We start from the raw sequence: 17,862 nt of genomic DNA, 5'->3' as shown, positions 1-17,862 counted from the left end.
AGCACAGAAATGGTTTCCTTACCTTGTCAATTATTTTTAGTAGTTTACATTTAACACAATACCATATTGTATTTGCTTCCTTTGTGTGTGTGTGTGTCTGCTGCTGCCTGATTGCTTACTTCTGGTTCCCAATGAGCTGACCAGCCAGTTCGCAACGCTGATGTTCGTAACTCTGAGGTTCTACGATATTTGTCACTAATTATTAAGGTACCAATACTGCCTGCTATGTTCAGGCAGAACCTTACATTGACATAAAGTCCCATGGATTTCAGTGGGGCTCCATATGAACAGACTTTTGCTGGACCAGAGCCTAAATTATTGCAGTGCTGTTCAGAAAATTTACAAGCAAATAAATGTTCTGATAGTGAAATTAAAAACACATTTCAATGGCAAGCAAAAAGAATGTGGTAAAATAAAGCCATTTATTGGCATTAGAATAAAACCTATCCATTCAAAAAGAAATTTGCCAACATAAAAACTGAACTAGTCTAAACGGACAACTTACATTGGCATAGATATGTCTCTCAGGGGTGTGAAAAATCCACACCCCCTGAGAGATGAAGATATGCTGACCTAAGCCCTGTTGTAGACAGTGCGAGGTCAATGAAAGAATTCTTCCATCAACTTAGCTATCACCTCTTGTAGAGGTGGATTAACTACAGCTATGCTGTAGCATTTTCAGTATAGACATATCCTAATTCTCATTCACTCTGTGGCCACTTTACACTGCTCTGGCACTACAAAAGGGCCTTGAAGTGAGTGTGAATGTAATTTATGTCCACTTTGTACTGCCAGCATGGTGCAAAGTGTTCTGAGTGTAAAGAAGAATTACGCTCTGAGTTCATTCATTTACATTCACAGTGTTTTTAGATATAACCAGGGGTCTTGAAATGGTGCAGTAAGTTGTGGTTAGTTCCTGAAGTAAAATAACATGAATTCTACAAGATTCCTGAATTCTTAAAAATTCTACAGCAATGCAGGTTCTTTGGATTTTCCATATTGCAATACCCATAAATCTGTAGCTTTTCTTGGTGTACCCTACTTATACCCAACCCCTCTAAATCAGAAGTTGAAAGACAACCTGTTGGTTGCAATTTAAAGATAGTATTTAAGTATGAATAATACCAGTTTACATTACATCTTGGCTTCCAGTGCCTTACATCAGCGTTGCTAAGGAATTGGTGTCACACAGCCATTTGTGACACATTCTATTATCAATGAGACGTTGGTTTTAAAAAATGTAGCATTACTGTATGGCGCACAATTTGCTGATCAAATTCCTTCTCAGATTTGTTTCTGGTTTTTCCTATGTTACAATGTGCTACATACAGCATGTTCTTCTTATAATTGAATTCCAACAGCAAGGAAATAACAATGTATAATTATTATGTCTCCTTGTGCCTTATCTGTGACTCTTCATTGTAGTTCTCATTTCCAAACTGGATCCAAGTTTGGGAAAGGATTGTTGTGAGAGTTAGCTAAATTCAGAATGGTTTATGTTATTTTATATGTTTTATCATCCAAAAACCATGGATTTTTTAAAACATTCTCCTCCCCACCACATGGAATCTGTTGATATTTCTTGACAATATTAAAGTTATCCCAGAATGCATAATTCTGTAAATTATTGATACCAGGAATCTTCTAATATAAGTATTGTCAAAGAATGAGGGATGTTGGGATGTGTTTAATGAACCAGGAAGTGCCAGGGGATTTCACAAAGGGAGGGAAATATTTTTTTTAAAAGGTAAACTAGGATTTATTGCTTATGCTGAACTCCCCCTTCAGTCAGTTTAAGAGGGATACCCATATTTTGTAGTTACCTCCATTTTCATTTTAGCTTTATTGTCCATTATTCTGCCTGAAGTCATTTATTAAAAGTTATAGAAAGAATAATGTGATGATATATGGCTTAATACACAACATAAAACTCTTGTATCTCTGATGTGTGCTGTTGGTTCACCTGGATGCAATTAAAAACAGTTCTTATTTTCCATGTTGATGTAATTCTGGCTTGAGTCTTTATCAAGTTGGCCATGCATAAACTATATGTAAATGGTGGTTTCCTTGGTTGAGATCAACTGTAGTGAGGCAGAGTGGCCTCCCACTGACCCAGAGGGGGAGGGACCACTCTCTGAGCCTAGGTGGGTAGAACCAGGCCAGGATCGCCCCTCCCACCAGAAGTTAAGGGGTGGGAAAGGAAATATAAAGGCAGGGCCCTGTAGCTCAGAGACAGATGACAGAGACAGATGCCCTCTGCTCGTTACAGGGGCTGGAGCCCAGGGAGGAACCTTGCCATGCTGAAGACTGGCCTGAACTGTTGGAACCAACAACCAACAGAGACACTGAGGAGCTGCCAGAATTACTGCTGCCTATCTACCCTGGGGACACAGAGGACAGCCTCAGACCCATTTAAGGGACTTTAAAGAAAGTATAATACTGAAATTAAAGAAAACCTGTGAAATGCCATGGTAGCTTGTGCATTAGACTCATACTTTAGGGCTCTAACATTAATTGTTATAACAGGTAAAAGAGTTAATTGTTAATTTAGTTTTTCATTAAACATAAATAATGTTGTTTATAATGATGACTAAACCAAGCATGTAAGCACATGCGTCTGTCCTTCCCTATTCAGCATGTGCAAAAGTCCCATTGGCTTCAATGGAATTTGAGATTGCGCGTAAATGCTTCGCTGAACAGGAATGGGGTTAAGCACATGCTTAAATGCTTTGCTGAACTGCTTAACTGAGTTAAATCTCACAACATCCTTTTGAGGTAAGTAGTATTATCCCCATGTTATACACAGGAAACTGAGACACAGGGAGGTTAAGGGACATGCTGTGATCAGAACTTATGCAGGTGCACAAAACTGGAGCAGCAGGGAATAAAGAGCTTCCATCCCTTACTTTGTACACCCATGCAGGGACCAGACACTAAGGCTAAAAATGCTAGCTTCCCTAGAAGGGGCAGGAAGGGGACAAAGCAATGGTCATCCTTCCATGCCGCCAACAGGTCCGGCCTCACCCGATAGAGTGCTCATTCTGCAGGCAGCCCAATGGTTTCACAGTGGCCACATTCCTCCTCTGCTTCTGGACACATTGCTCTACTGGTTCACCTGCAGTGTAACAATTCAATCCTAAGTGACTTGCCCTAGGTCACTCAGGAAGTCTGTGACAAAGCCAGGAAAAGAACCCCAGTCACCCTTAGAAGTGAATGGGATTACTTACGTGAATAAAATTATTCACTTTTTTCTGTCTTTTATCAGATTTGGTCCCTATGTTTTAATAGAGAAAATTGTTTGTAATATGAAAAATAAGCAGAATAGAGTTTTTAAAATATAGTTTAGAAAATGCCTTGTGCACATGCATTGGTTTTCATGTTAAAATGGGAAGCTTCCCTTATGGAAGATTAGCATGTTAAATGCAAGCAGTTAGATCCTGTTTTGAATGGCTATGGAAAGCATTCAGCATATATATTTTATCTTCTACAGTTGGTGTTTTTAATTCTTGAGATTAAAGTTTATTTTAAGAATATGCATATTAATTCCTCCTTTTGATTTCTAGTTTAGTTTCTAGTTTCCTCCTAGTTTAGTATAACAGTCTGACAGACTAAGATTTTGTATATGCAGTGTCATTTCCTCACCCACATAAATAAATGTAGAAATGTGTGTAGCGTTTCATATAGTGCTTCACTTCAAATTGTCCTCACATTTATAATATGTAAATACATGGCTTATTTCATGAAGAAAACAAGTTGTGTGTTACAGATCTATTTAAGGGTTTTATTCATTTAACATAAACAAATGAAAAGAAAAAAATATTCAATCACAATAAATATATACACGGTGACAAAGGTTACTATTGAAGGGATTATAAATGACAGAAGCTAACATTAAAACTTTCAATATCGTACTTTTACTTTAATATGAAGACATTGTTATCAAAGGAAAATACTCAAGAAACGCTTTGATAAAAATAATCTCACACTATCTTTGAAGCGGTTTCATTTATTTTACTACCCACTGTGTTCCTTATCAGAAGGCCAAGTATAAGAAGTTTCCTAGTTTATGATTAGGAAAGAATCTGATAGATTAGAAGACTCAATTGAAGTTGGACATAATAAGTATTAAAGTATTACATGACATTAATCCTGCCATTCCATTACTCTCTCAATCATTGTGCACAGACTAATTATTCTGAAGCCAGTGTTCAGGAGAAAATAGAAACATACTTACACTGGGTTGGAGTAATCTCTTTATTGCATCAACAAGGCTAGCTCTGTACCGGTCCAGAAACAGGCTGACATTGAGAAGAGAACAGAATCCAGATTAAAATGGGTTTTCAATTCTAATGATACTAATGCAGATAAGTACAAAGCTAATTACATGTGTTTACACAATGCTGAAAAGGAGGAACTGAGGGCTAAATTGCCTTCCAATTCATGTACCTTTTTAATAAAAAAACAAGCAAACAAACATAACTGAAACTTGTTACAAATGTTATCTAAAGCTGAAGCAAAAATATCAGTGTGAAAAAGTTCTTTATGTGAAAGGAATTCACTGATCATGCATGCTAGGGTTTTAACAGCTGGGCTATCGGAAAGCAGGATACATACACTGTTATGCAAGGCTAGCATTTCACATGCTGTAATGTAGAGGAAAGTCTGACTATCAAGCAGAGGGTTGGTTTGTTTATTAAATGTAGTCTACATTGCAATTTGTGTCCTACTTGTAAGGGTTTATTCCTTTTTCTTTTCTGTTTGTTTTATTTATTTGTGCTACAGTAGATTCTAGAGGCCAGGGCATCGTCGTGCCAGGTACTATTCAAACATAACAAAGAGACAGTCAGTGCAGAATTGTTGTATCTCAAGACTTGAGTCCTCTATTTACCCACAGAATGGGTACAGCAAGGACAGAAACAAGGCCAGTTTCCCCACAAAGTGCTGCCTATATGCCTCAGCCCTGTTCTGGAGAGACTACCCCTAAAAAGCTGAGAGGGTGCTTCATTCTTCATGCCCATTAATTCCTTAGCATGTGCGTTGAGATGGCCAACCAGTGCCGATCACTCGTACTTGATATCTGTACATAGCTCTGTACTAGGAATGGAGCTGAGACCACAAGTGCAATTCCCATGGCCCATAAATAGCCATCAGATGGTAATGCTTTTCAGTCATTGCTAACCTAGCCTGCATTCATATTGGTGACCTAGATATGAAAGGCTCTTGTCTAAAGAACTACATCGGGCAGGTCACAGGAAATGTTATTTTTTTCCTCCCGCAATTTATACTAATTTCAGCAACTTTACGGAAGTCCCATCCAACTCCCTAGAGAAAGAAATGGTTACCACAGATGAGCTAAAAAATTAGAGAGGGTGCAGGGAAGATAATAAAACATGATGGCATTGTACTCCGACACCATCTATGATCAGATATTCTTCCCACAATCCCAGATTAGCTAGATATTTCTGCTAAAATGATCAATAATGACATAGTTAATAATGTTGACATTAATATCATCATTTTGTTTCAGAGTCAACACCCCACTGTGGTGAAGGGGGGGCAGTTCACAAAGCTTTCAGAGCCATTGTTTCTGTCTGTCTGGAGATACAGGCAGACAATTCTGAATCAGTTTGCATATGAAGAGTTTTCTTCAAAATTCTCAGCACTAGGAATTTTGGCCATAACTTTCACCTTTGTTATGTACCCACATAAATGTGGCCTGATTTCTAGAGCTGCCAAACACTTCTGAAAATCAGGTTATATTGTATTTGGGTGCCTTACTTATAGGAAAGATAGAAAGGAATTATGATCCAGTAGTAGGGTGCTAGCCAGAGACCTCAGTTCAATTCTCTGCTCTGCCAGAGACTTTCTGCGTGACCTTGGGAAAGTCACCAAATGTACGTCTACACTGGAATAAAAGACTCACAGCATGGCTGCAGCTGCCTCGGGTCAGCTGACTCTGGCTCCTGCGGCTTGGGCCGCTGAGCTAAAAATTGCTGTTTAGGGCTTGGGCTCCTCTGGGACTCTCCCCCTTTGTAGGGTCCCAGAACTCAGGCTCCAGCCTGAGCCAGAATGTCTACACAGCAATTTTACAGGCGCACGAGTCCAAATCAACTGAACCAAGCCAGCCACACATTTTTAATTACTGTGTTGACAAAGACTTAGGGACTTAAATACCTTTGAGGATCTCTCTGTGCCCTGTCTGTAAAAACCTCACAAGAGTGTTGTGAGGATAAATACATTAAAGATACCCAGATACTACTGTAATGGGGACCGTATAAGTACCTTAGATACTTTAGGCCTTCCATTTTCTAATATTTCATCCTTTTTTTAAAATGAAAGCTTAAATTCTGCAGAAATTGAGATGGCGGCAGTACTGCAATGCGGAACAACTCCTGAGGCTAAGCAGCTGAGCAGGAGGTCTGTGTCACATCTATGTCTGTCCTGTGACAAAACTGTGAATTCCCATTACCAATTCCCGCAGCCATTAGCCCCACTCTTAAAAATTTTATTAGAATTCAGTGGAGGAGATGCAGTAAATTAAGAATTCACTCTCTGGCTGAGAGGATGAAGAGTATGTTTCTAATTCAATGAGTAAAGTATGGTTCAGTGAGACTGTACTGGCGCTGAGCCTACAGGACAAGCTTCAGAATTTTACCAAATTTGTGGGATGCCTCTAGAATTGCTTGTCAGGGGCAGGAAAGCCTGTGGTCTATTTAGAAGCCATAGAAGCACCAAAGAAAAACAAAGCTTTTAAAGCTCAGAAGTAGCGATGTGAGTTTTCTTCATGTGAACGAATCCAAAATTGCACCTGTGAACAGTGCAACCACTGGGGATGGAATAAGGGAGACAATTTCCCCTCCCTCACACTATCCTATTTGTGTCCATTCTGCATGGCTATAGGACTAGTACATTTCCAGTTACTGGTCCCCCAGCCTCTTTCATATGGTTGCACATGTAAGAATTTGCTACATTTTTAAAGTGCCGGCGAGTGGTGTGAAAGTGGGTTTTATACTGAAACCCGAATGTTTAGAAAGGACTTATAGCTAACACATACACTGGACATCCTCAACATTTAATCGTAACTGAAATTTAAGAAGGAATTTGTAAAAGACCTTCTTATGAGCAATTAACTGTAAGCCTTCATGATCCTCTCATTTTTCCTAAAATATAATACCCCTGACCCAAGACTCTGCATCATAACCACTGCCCTCCTGCTGTAAAGAGTTCATGAAGCACCTTTTACTGAAGAATTTTGGGTCTTATAAATCTTGGCTGGAAAAACATTTCCATCCTTTTGAAATTCCTGCTTCAGGTAGTCAGGTGTTGGCTAGTATTTGTCTAGTAGTGGTGGTCCCAAAATTTAGTTGTTTATAATTCGCAATCGCTAAAATGGCTGCCCTTCAGCCTCAGTTAACTTTATTGGAACACTTGGACAAACACTCGTTTAAATAAAATTCATTGAAGCTGCTGAGAATATCTCTAGTGGCTGCTGGCAGTTTTAATCACATCTACTCTGGTAGGTCACTAAAAGGGTAGACAGCATGGAACACCAGTTTATCAGGAATTCAACTTTCTCCAGGATAAAAAGGTGGCATACAGGTATATATATCCAAAAACCCCATCCAAAAAGCTTTCTTTAAAAATAAATCATTTTCTTCCAGCCTGAACCAACATATGTTTGAAGACTTTATAAGACTGAGATCTTCAACAAGATTAGTATATTGAGGGAAAACATCATTTTTTTCATTTATTATTGCATTTTGTTTTTATTTTTTTGAAAGTAGTAAGTGAAAACATGAATTTTTGCCAAGCTTGCCTGAAGTAAAATTCCTTTTGCATAGCTCTGCTCCCCACTGTCTCTTTGCAAGTTGTCACACAGATCCTGGTCCTAGTTTACAGGTAAGTAATGGACTCCTTAAGTCCAAACTGCTGACTAACCTAGCTGCGCAACCTAGCTGGGGCAAGGGTGGCAGGAGGAGCATCTCTGTGCTCTTCTCCGCCTCTTGATTGCTTGGGTAGAGGTTGGAAAAATAGCCTTGATGGATCATTACTTGGGAAAGTCAGATAGGATGGAAAACCTGCAGCAACAGTCCCTGCCCTATCTCCCCACTCTCACCCCCAAAAGCCCTGGGATAATGTAAAGATTCAGCTTTCACTGACATTATAAATTAGTACCCTGGCTGCCAATCTCCTACTCTGAGAGCTACATACTCAGACCCTGGACAAGGGAAAGACTGGGAGGCCATGTTAGTGTTATGCAGCCACCCCGGAGAATGCTTCTACCTCCTCAGCATAGGAAGAGGCTTTGAGTACCTCAGATCCTGAAAGAGCAGTTGGAGGATCTGTACCATGGATATGGGCTGGCACAGAATTTGGACCATACAGGGGGATTTAATCACGCAACTTCTATATTAACACCAATAGGATTTGTGTGGCTAACTACCAGAATCACATGCTGAAACTGTACCCCTAAAAAGAATCTTCTAGGCTCAGCACCTCTCAGCGAAGCTAAGCGGTACATTGGTCTTTTGCACTTGTCTTTCATTTCTGGACACCACAGTTCAAATTTGGCTTAGCTCACCAGTGGTTTGGTAGTCTTCTTAACCAAGCTCTTAATGGATTTTTGTCCATATAACAAAATGCCTCAAATTTCTGTAATAGGAAGTATTAGAGGCCCAGGATAGGAACAGAAAGCATTTTACAGGTCAGCACAGAAGTCTTTGGTCAGAACAGTAAAGAAGCTGGAGCAGAGTTTACCAGCTCTTTGCCTAGCTTTAGCCAATGTGGTTATTGTGTTACACCTGTGTGAAATTATAGGCCACCATACCATGTCAGTTCCATCCTTTATTTTTATTTTTTTTAAACAATTTCTTTTTCTGTATGTTTTCCATTTAAGAAAAGCTACCATTAAAACAAAAGAAAAGATGCTTACACAAAAACTGTATAAGTAATAGTAAGCTACAACAAAGAAAAAACTGTAAGGAATTCTCAGGTAGGTTAAGGCTGGTATGCTTTATCCCATCTTCCTGGATCTTAGCATTACAAGTGCCTCTGAACAGTAGGTATATGTTTATATTTTATAGGCTATCAGGTCAACTCTCTTTTCTTTTTGCATGTACAGCAAAAGCTAAGTACAATGGGACAGTTTACAGATGGTACTTCAGAAATGATTTACAATCATTTACAGCACCTAATGTATAGAGTCATTTATCTTTTTCCACAGCTTCAACTGTAAAGCTGTCATACCCTGAAGAACATTTATTAGGTAAAAAAAAAAAAATCATATTTCCACACCATCAGATTTCACTGCAGTTGAAATGCATGTACGAAGGTAAGCTTAAAACGAACAATAACATGTTACTCTAAATTCAAGGACAGAGATCTTACTGCATTCCTGTAGAAAGGAATCCTTATATTAAATGCAGTATAGTTCATGCCAATGTCATGGAGTTAATCAGTAACTGGAGCTCAATCCTGCATTGCCAGAGAATCACAACCCTCAATGACTTCAGGGGGAATTTTGGTAGTGAAATGAATGTGGATTTGGGTCCGTAGGCTTCGATCATGCAAATACTTATCCATGTGCGTAGGCATGGGAATAGTCTGGGACTACCCATGTGCTCAAGTGTTTGCAGCCTATGGTCAAATCATACCTACTTACAATAGAAAATCGAAAGCCCAATGATTTTTCCTTTATCTGACCCCTGACCTCAACCTCCCCAGGCTTCTCTTTGATAATTAATTAAAAAGAATAACATTACATTCATTTTTTCTTAATCAGGAAAATAATATATCCTGTATTTTAAGTAAATCCAGAAAAGTGGGGCACTCAGGAACCTAAGAAGAATTTTCTTTATGACCTGTCCAGGGTGGACCCATCTCTTTCTCTCTCCTCTATTGTATTCAATCTCATTTTTACCATTCCCATGCCTGCATTTATTGCACTACTAGCTGCAGTGCCACTGAATGTCCTGCAGTTTTGGAGGCAGTCATGTGGATCTGAGAAGTCCCCTTCTCCCTCACAAAAGCCAGTGGTTAGGAACATATGGGTAAAACAGACCAGTATTTTGACGTTTTTTCAAGAGCATCTTTATCACAGGTATGGCCTCTCCAATATTTTTTCCCTCATTCTTATCTCAAAGGTGACATTTTACAAGTTATTTAGGAACTGCTGAACCGTGAAACTATTTTTTATTGTCAAAACCCTGAATGGTTAACTAACTAGCTTCCACGGTTTGCCTCATTTATTTTATAATCTAGTTGAGCTACTAAATTTAGCTGTGAACTAATAGACTGTCTGTTCTGGGAAATAACTTATTTTCCACCCCTGCACACAAGGCTTATGGATGTTTGAATGTAAATATATGAATATATGAATGATTTAAGAACATAAACAAATTGCTGCTTGTTGTAATCATGTATATTTTTACTTGAACTTCAGTGTGGGTTTGGAATGAATAGAGCTTGTTTTCATGTAAATGGGATCAAGCAGTACCACTGGTTAGCTATTCAGAGAACCAGACAATACCACCCTTGCTAGAAATACTTCAATAAGAATTTATCCATGTACCTAATATTTGAACTCAGATTTTTGCTTTATGTTTCTCTGTTCTACTTCCAGATTTCATTGACTGAGAATGACCTATGTGATAGTGTAGAGCTAAATGCAATTTATTCCATCTGTTTTTATCACTGCATACTTTAGGTTTCATCTGAAGAACTGTATGGAAAGTGATTTCTTTTCCTCTGGTACAGCAGCCCCAAAAATCAGAAAACTAAAATACCACCAGCAGTTCTGAAGTGATTCTTTACTTTGGGAGAGAAAAACATGAAAACCAAAAGAAGATGCTACTTTGATAAATGTATTCTACATTTTTAACTAACCCTGACCACATATCAGGTAAACTATTGGTTTCTGTTGCTGAAACAATGATTTTTAAAAAGTAAGAAGCATTACAGTGATTTCACGCTTATTAAAACATAGATGTATATTTGCATTTTGGCCCTAAAAGCACCAAATATAAAGGTAATGTGTGTATAAAAATCTGTGTTTTAAATGAACCCTCATGTAGCTATTTATTAAAAATCTATAAATATTTATGTGCTTACCTGAATCTTAAATGCTTCAGAACGAATGTACAAAACCCAGAGATTGCAAATGCATTAGGTATTTTATCTGTCATGTATGATCCTTTGTTTCCTAATGAAAGTATACTATTTCCAAACAGGCTGGGTGGAGTATTAGGCAAGAATATTAATGAAAAAACGACTTAAGTCTGGCTCCCTCTGCTATTCTCCCCAGTACAAATAGGATGACACGGTGTGAGTATCAAGAATACAAGAGATGGCACAGCCAGGTTGTTTTGATATTTGTGTGAAGAACAAATTTAACTCTAAATCTCTTGGCAAGACCTTGCTTCACCCACATAATCTGGAGAACATCCATATGCGAGCCTTGTCTAAGCCTCCGAGAAGACCACTGCCCTCCTGCTCATGTCCGCCAGCACTCTGATCTGACTTTCATACTTAATCTGATCTAATCCTGCCCAGCATTAACTTCATCTGTGCAATGAAACCTGGAGTATCCATTCTAATATTTGGTGAGGAAGGCATTTACTAAATTACTTGCTGAAGTCATATGGTGTTGTTTAGCTCCTTATTTTAATCAGATGATGCATCTCTGAGGCACATTATCAGCGATTAGTTAGAAACCCATCTCTGTTCTTTTTGGGAACAAAGAACTTTTCTGAAATTAAATGCTAAGGGAAAGGAAGCATTGTTGCATTCACTGTAAGTCAAGAAGTAAGTAGCAGTAAAGGATGAAAAAAGAATAAATACTCTTTACCCCTTATTAAGCAAAAATCAGTATTTTTTTCTGGGAAAAAAAGTTTCCTTTAAAGAAAACAAAAAATATAACCAAATATAGTGGATATGTTTTTGAGAAGCCAATTTAAAAGTGCATTGTTTACAAAGACAATAGACCATTTCACCCTTCCCTCCTCCCTTTTTCCTTTGAACTAGCCCTCAGTAAGGGTCAGAAATCTGCCAAATTCAGCTATCTTGTGAAGTCATTCTTTTCAGAATTTGGACGTTTACAATAATTACATGCCTCAAAATAGAAGCATTTTTATTCTGTAAGGGCAATCTAAAGAATCAAAAACAAACATTAATTATGTAAGGAAAGATTTATTTAAAAATTATTTTCCTTTTTTTTAACTGAAACTTGCACCTACATTTTCTAGCTTTCTTCACTGATAATTAAGAATGCACTGTTTTGAAATGGGCATGCAGTCACTCAGAGGATTGGATGATTCTGCACCGTCAATATCAGAAATTGGTCTGTGTCAACAGTCAAACCAATGATATATTTAAATAGAATATATAACAGATTTTAACATGAAACCACTCAGTCACAAATTAAGTATTGTGCTCTAATTTTTACTAAGCATTCTCTTATTATTAACAATATCTACCTGTGTAAATAATGTGAAGATCATTTTTAGTGGATATTTATCAATGTCATTGCTGAATTGATTTAAGAAACCAAATGTGATACAAAAAGATTTTGAAAATCTTTTTCCTCCGCAAAGATTTTCTGGGGAGCAAAATATACATCCCCTTATATCAATAGTCAGATCTTTCCTAAGAAGTAAGCTAATTGAGCTGTTTGTGTTGATAAACTCCCTTTTCTCCAGACTGTTCCTCACTGAGCCATAATTATTTGCAATTTGCCTAAGTCGTCCATTTACTGATACGTCAAGCATGAAACAGAGGCAATTCCAGAAAATGGAAATGCTTCTCAAAATCAATCTTTGGGAAATAATGTGGTAGAAGTTACTGTGTGATAGAAGACTACCTTATAACTGTCACATGGAGATGAATATTAATTTGTTGAGGTTAAGGTGGCTTTGTGCTTCATTTGTTGACTTTGCTTAGCCATCAGCAAGCAGCACAGTACAATTACTCCAGCAAAGCTATTTTTTCTAACATGAGTTTTATGATTTTTATGTACTTACCAGTCAGCACACATAACAATGTCAAAATGTCCTTCCAGTTGAGAGACATCTGTCTCATTATCCCATCGTAAAACGCTAGAGGAAAAAAAAGATTAAAAAAAATTAGACTTACATTTTTTTCATCTTTGGATTTTTTTAAAGCATTAACATTATTGTTATGTGGCATATAAAATTGTTTTTTTTTCTAAAGTATATACACATCATTTTAAAAGGAAGATACAAAAATACAGAAATATGCTTGACTATTCTGAATCTTCTTTGGTTTTTAAATCCTGAAGCTGAAGAACTATGTCTTTATTCAAACATAAAAGCAGTCTATATAGCTTCTCATTACTGGGTCACTGAAGAAATAGTACATTCTGAACCACTGGAATGGTTCTAGATGTGTTGGCCCTTAAAATCTGGGTATCATATAGTGAAATCAAAGCATTGTTGCTCTGACTGCAGTACAAATTTGCAAAATAAATGTAGTGAATTCAAGGATCTCTGTTGTATCTGGTGGACAAGTCTCATTGATGAAATGAGCATTCTCCTGGGGTTAAGGGAGGAAGGAGGAGGTGAAAGAATGCCAAGCTTAACTTCAATGCCAGCAATGTTGCCTTAGGCAAGCTTAAAAATACACCAGTACTGACTCTGTCAACACCTATTCTTTCATAGGTGATAAGTTATTTAATTCTACAACATTTAATAATAGCCAAAAATGCACATATGTTCAAAGTTCTGTTTTGTTTATGAAGGCAGCTGTATTGTGTGGCTGCCATGAAGAATTTTGGTACTTTGCTCCCAATTAAAATCTGTAATTAGCACTGGAATTTGCTAAACATTTATAATAACATTACACCTATGGAAAGATTCGAAGCTCTATGTGTGTCTCTCTCTTTTTAACAGCATCTGTTCCCACCCCCTCTCCCCATTTTCTGGTTATTCATAAAAGAAAGGAGATAAATATTTATGGGGAAAACACCTGGGGGGACAGAGGGGCAGGCAGGGTTTATTCTGACTGTTGTGCACGCTTATCTCAGTTTTGTATGAGTCTTAACCAAATAGACCCTCAGTTTTCCAGCAGCTATATTCTACTTCTGGTCAAAAGCTATCTCCATTCAGACACTACTCCTGATATTTAGCTGAGGATCAGTTATTATATGTTCGTTGAAAAAATCCGGGCATATATATAAGAAAAAGGGGATACGCTGCCTATGCTAAGCAAAAATGGGATCCTGTAAAACAAAGAATCATAGTACTACAATATAAGCACACGCACATGTGCACACACAAATGACTGTGAGATACAAAACTTTATAAAATGGAAATTATGAAAGGAGAAATATGATTGGCTAGCAAAACTTCTGACTATGTGGGTATCAGTGTAACTGAACAGAACAGAACTCATTATCCCATTTACCATCCTGGAATTTATTATGCCAATCCACAGGGGGAAAAAAGAGTAGGTTAATTTAATATCTTTCCTCTGATTGAAAGTAGCGCAGATTTTATAAACCCAGGTAGCTTTTGCAAACTGGCACTTCAAGTGCTCGGCAGACAGCCAGTAGCGGAAAGTGACAAAGGAGAGTTCTCACTCTCCGCTGCTGGCTGCCTGCTGGCTACCAGTGGCTTTTTCAACCCTGTTTCCGTGGAAACTTATGTTAGAATGGTGAAAAATAAGGTAAAGGTAAGTTTTATTAAATCAAAGAAAGAATTGCAGGACTGGAAGGGACTTCACGAGGTCATTTAGTCCAATCCCCTGTACATATTGCAGGACCAAGCGTTATCTAGACCATCACTGACAGGTGTTTGTCTAACCTGCTCTTAAAAATCTCCAGTGATGGAGATTCCACAACCTCCCTAGGCAATTTATTCCAATGCTTAACTATCCTGACAGTTAGAAAGTTTTTCGTAATGTCCAACCTAACTCGCCCTTGCTGCAATTAAAGCCCATTGCTTCTTGTCCTATCCTTAGAGATTAAGGAGAACAATTTTTCTCCCTCTTCCTTATAACAACTTTTTATGTACTTGAAAACTGTTAACATGTCCCCCACTCAGTCATCTCTTCTCCAGACTAAACAAACCCAATATTTTCAATCTTCTTTCATAGGTCATGTTTTCTAGATCTTTAATCATTTTTGCTGCTTTCCTCTGGACTTCCTCCAATTTGTCCACATCTTCCCTGAAATTTGTCACCCAGAACTGGACACATTACTGCAGTTGAGGCCTAACTAGCATGGAGAAGACTGGAAGAATTATTTCTCGTGTCTTGCTTATAAACATCCCAGAATGAGGTTTGCTTTTTTTGCAACAATGTTACAGTGTTGATTCATATATAGCTTGTGATCCACTAGGACCTTCAGATCCGTTTCTGCAGTACTCTTTCCTAGGGAGTCATTTCCCATTTTGTATATGTGCAACTGATTGTTCCTTCCTAAGTGGAGTCCTTATTGAATTTCATCCTATTTATTCAGACCATTTCTCCAGTTTGTCCAGATTATTTTGAATTTTAATCCTATCCTCCAAATCACTTGCAACCCCTCCCAGTTTCGCACCATCCGCAAACTTTATAAGTGTACTCGCTATACCATTATCTAAATCATTGATGAAGATATTGAACAGAACTGGACTCAGAACTGATCTCTGTAGGACTCTACTTGATATGCCCTTCTAGCTTGACTGTGAACCACTGGTAACTATTCTCTGGGAATGTTTTTTCCAACCAGTTATGCACACCTTATAGTAGCTCCATCTAGGCTATATTTCCCTAGTTTGTTCATGAGGTCATGCCAGACAGTATCAAAAGCCTTACTAACGTCAAGAAATAACACATCTACCACTTCCCCTAGCCCACAAAATTTGTTACCTGTCAAAGAAAGCTATCAGGTTGGTTTGACATGATCTGTTCTTGACAAATCCATGCTGACTATTACTTACTACTTTATTATCTTCTAGATGATTGCAAATTGATTGCTTAATTATTTGCTCCATTATCTTTCCAGGTACTGAAGTTAAGCTGACTGGTCTGTAATTCCCTGGGTTATCCTTATTTCCCTTTTTATAGATTGTCACTATATTTGCCCTTTTCCAGTCCTCTGGAATCTCTCCCATCTTCCATGACTTTTTGAGGATAATCGCTAATGGCTCACGTATCTCTTTAGCTAGCTCCTTGAGTATTCTAGGATGTATTTCATCAGGCCTTTGTGGGTTTTTAGGCTCTCATTTTAATTTTGAGATTCCTGAAAGAGAACTGGAAACTGGTAGAGGAATGCTCAGTCTTAAAGGCCATATTTAGTTCTAATTGCCACAGAAAGAGAGGTCAGAACAGAGCGAATAACGGTTTGAAATTTTTAAAAAACCCTCATACTTACTGTGCCTTATAAAAAAGGTGTTGAGGAAGGCACAGGTGCCTTCCCCTGGCTCTCCCACATTACTTTCAGTAGCTGACTGCCTGCTAAGCATTCACAATGCAAAAGTCTGATCTAGCCTTAAGGAGTCAGAAGGATTTTAGGGACAAATTATCAAAGGGTGGCACCTGCAAAATTTGTGCACACACCTACTGCAAGCACAAACAGGGATCTACATGGTTAAATGACAGCTCAGAAACCATGATGTTGAACAAATAAATATCTGGCGAAGTTCCCGTTGGCATGTGCAAGTGAGATATTTACATGCTTAAAATTTCCAAGTTGAAATTAGGCACTAGTCTTCTAATGGGCAAGGGAACATCTTTATCAATGCCTCTTCACCTCTGTGCCAGAGCTGAGAGAATTGTTGGAGGCAGGCTAAAGGAAGAAGCCACTCTTTCTGCATGTACAGGATAAAATGACAAGGAAACGTTCACAGAAAGTATGAAGGATCAGACACATAAGATTTGAACATATCAGACTAAATGAACTTTTTAAAAAGTGTCCTTACCTTAAAAAGTACAGCCATGTTAAATACTGTGCTATAAAGAGACTGTTAAAGCTGTGAAAGTCAGCCAAATTGACTGCTTTCTTAAAAGACGGAAGTCCCCATGACCATTTTTGAAATTTTAAAATGTGTTCAATATAAATAGCCTCTTTGTGCAAATTAACAGCTACTAAAAGCTACATTTTAGTGTGTAAAAAGAACAAAGGAGTGGTTTTTAGCCACCAATTATTGGAGATGTTCCCAAGCCACAACATTTGGATCTGTATCTTGGACACCCAAAAGTCTGGCAGTACATCCAGAGTATTTGTTGGGCTTCATTTCTACACATTACCATCTGCAGTACTACTCTTTCAAATATCTGAGCCTGAGTCCTCTCTCTACCCACTTCAAAGTAGTATCTTGGATAAGTAGAAAGCACAAGAGGAAGGAGTTCCCAGAAGAGTTTCCAAAACTTTACACTTTGTTTGTTATTCCAGTAAAAACAAAGCTTTGAAAGCTACACACACACACACACACAAAAACCCAACCCTCTATGGGATCTTTCTCCTTGTGAGGGGAAACTGCAAGATGGCAAGAGCTGAATATTTTGTAAGTTTAGGAAAGTATGTTTTTCCCTGGGGTTCTGTTTAAGTAAGACATACCCAAATAGGCCTTTTCACTAAACATTAAACCTTTACAGCTGCAGGTGGTATAAGGAAAATCATTTTGAGTTTAAATGAAGTCAGGTGACTATAACCATGCACCACTTAAAAAATTCAGGTTGTTTCCAGCAATTAAAAGAAATCAATTAAGCCTGGTTGAAAACACATCTGAAAAGTGAGGTTTCTGATTTTGTTTAGGTCACTATATAACGAAAAACAATTGAACTGTTTTTCTCTTTTTTTAAAAAAATGTGGGGTGGGGTTGGAAGGCTCTGGGTTGTTTGGTTCATAACCAGACTAAGCTCATA

The 17,862-nt window shown here is 38.0% G+C and overlaps 1 protein-coding gene across 1 annotated transcript in view; it reads right to left on the bottom strand.

Annotated features, from left to right (window-relative positions):
* The window catches only part of CAMKMT (calmodulin-lysine N-methyltransferase), a 335,286-nt gene that overhangs the window by 10,629 nt on the left and 306,795 nt on the right, over window positions 1-17,862 (bottom strand). The window contains exons 8-9 of the mRNA XM_067565423.1: window positions 13,017-13,091; window positions 4,235-4,298 (exon numbers count right to left, since the gene is read on the bottom strand). Of these exons, the coding sequence (XP_067421524.1) occupies window positions 4,235-4,298; window positions 13,017-13,091 (139 nt within the window). The remainder of the gene's footprint in view (window positions 1-4,234; window positions 4,299-13,016; window positions 13,092-17,862) is intronic.

This window comes from Emydura macquarii, unplaced genomic scaffold (assembly GCF_026122565.2).
Source record: "Emydura macquarii macquarii isolate MOO-44397 ecotype Brisbane River unplaced genomic scaffold, CSIRO-AGI_Emac_v2 contig_2676, whole genome shotgun sequence".
NCBI classification, from domain to species: domain Eukaryota; kingdom Metazoa; phylum Chordata; order Testudines; family Chelidae; genus Emydura; species Emydura macquarii.
The sequence above is the reverse complement of the archived record's forward strand: the minus strand, read 5'-3'. Positions and strand labels throughout refer to the sequence as shown.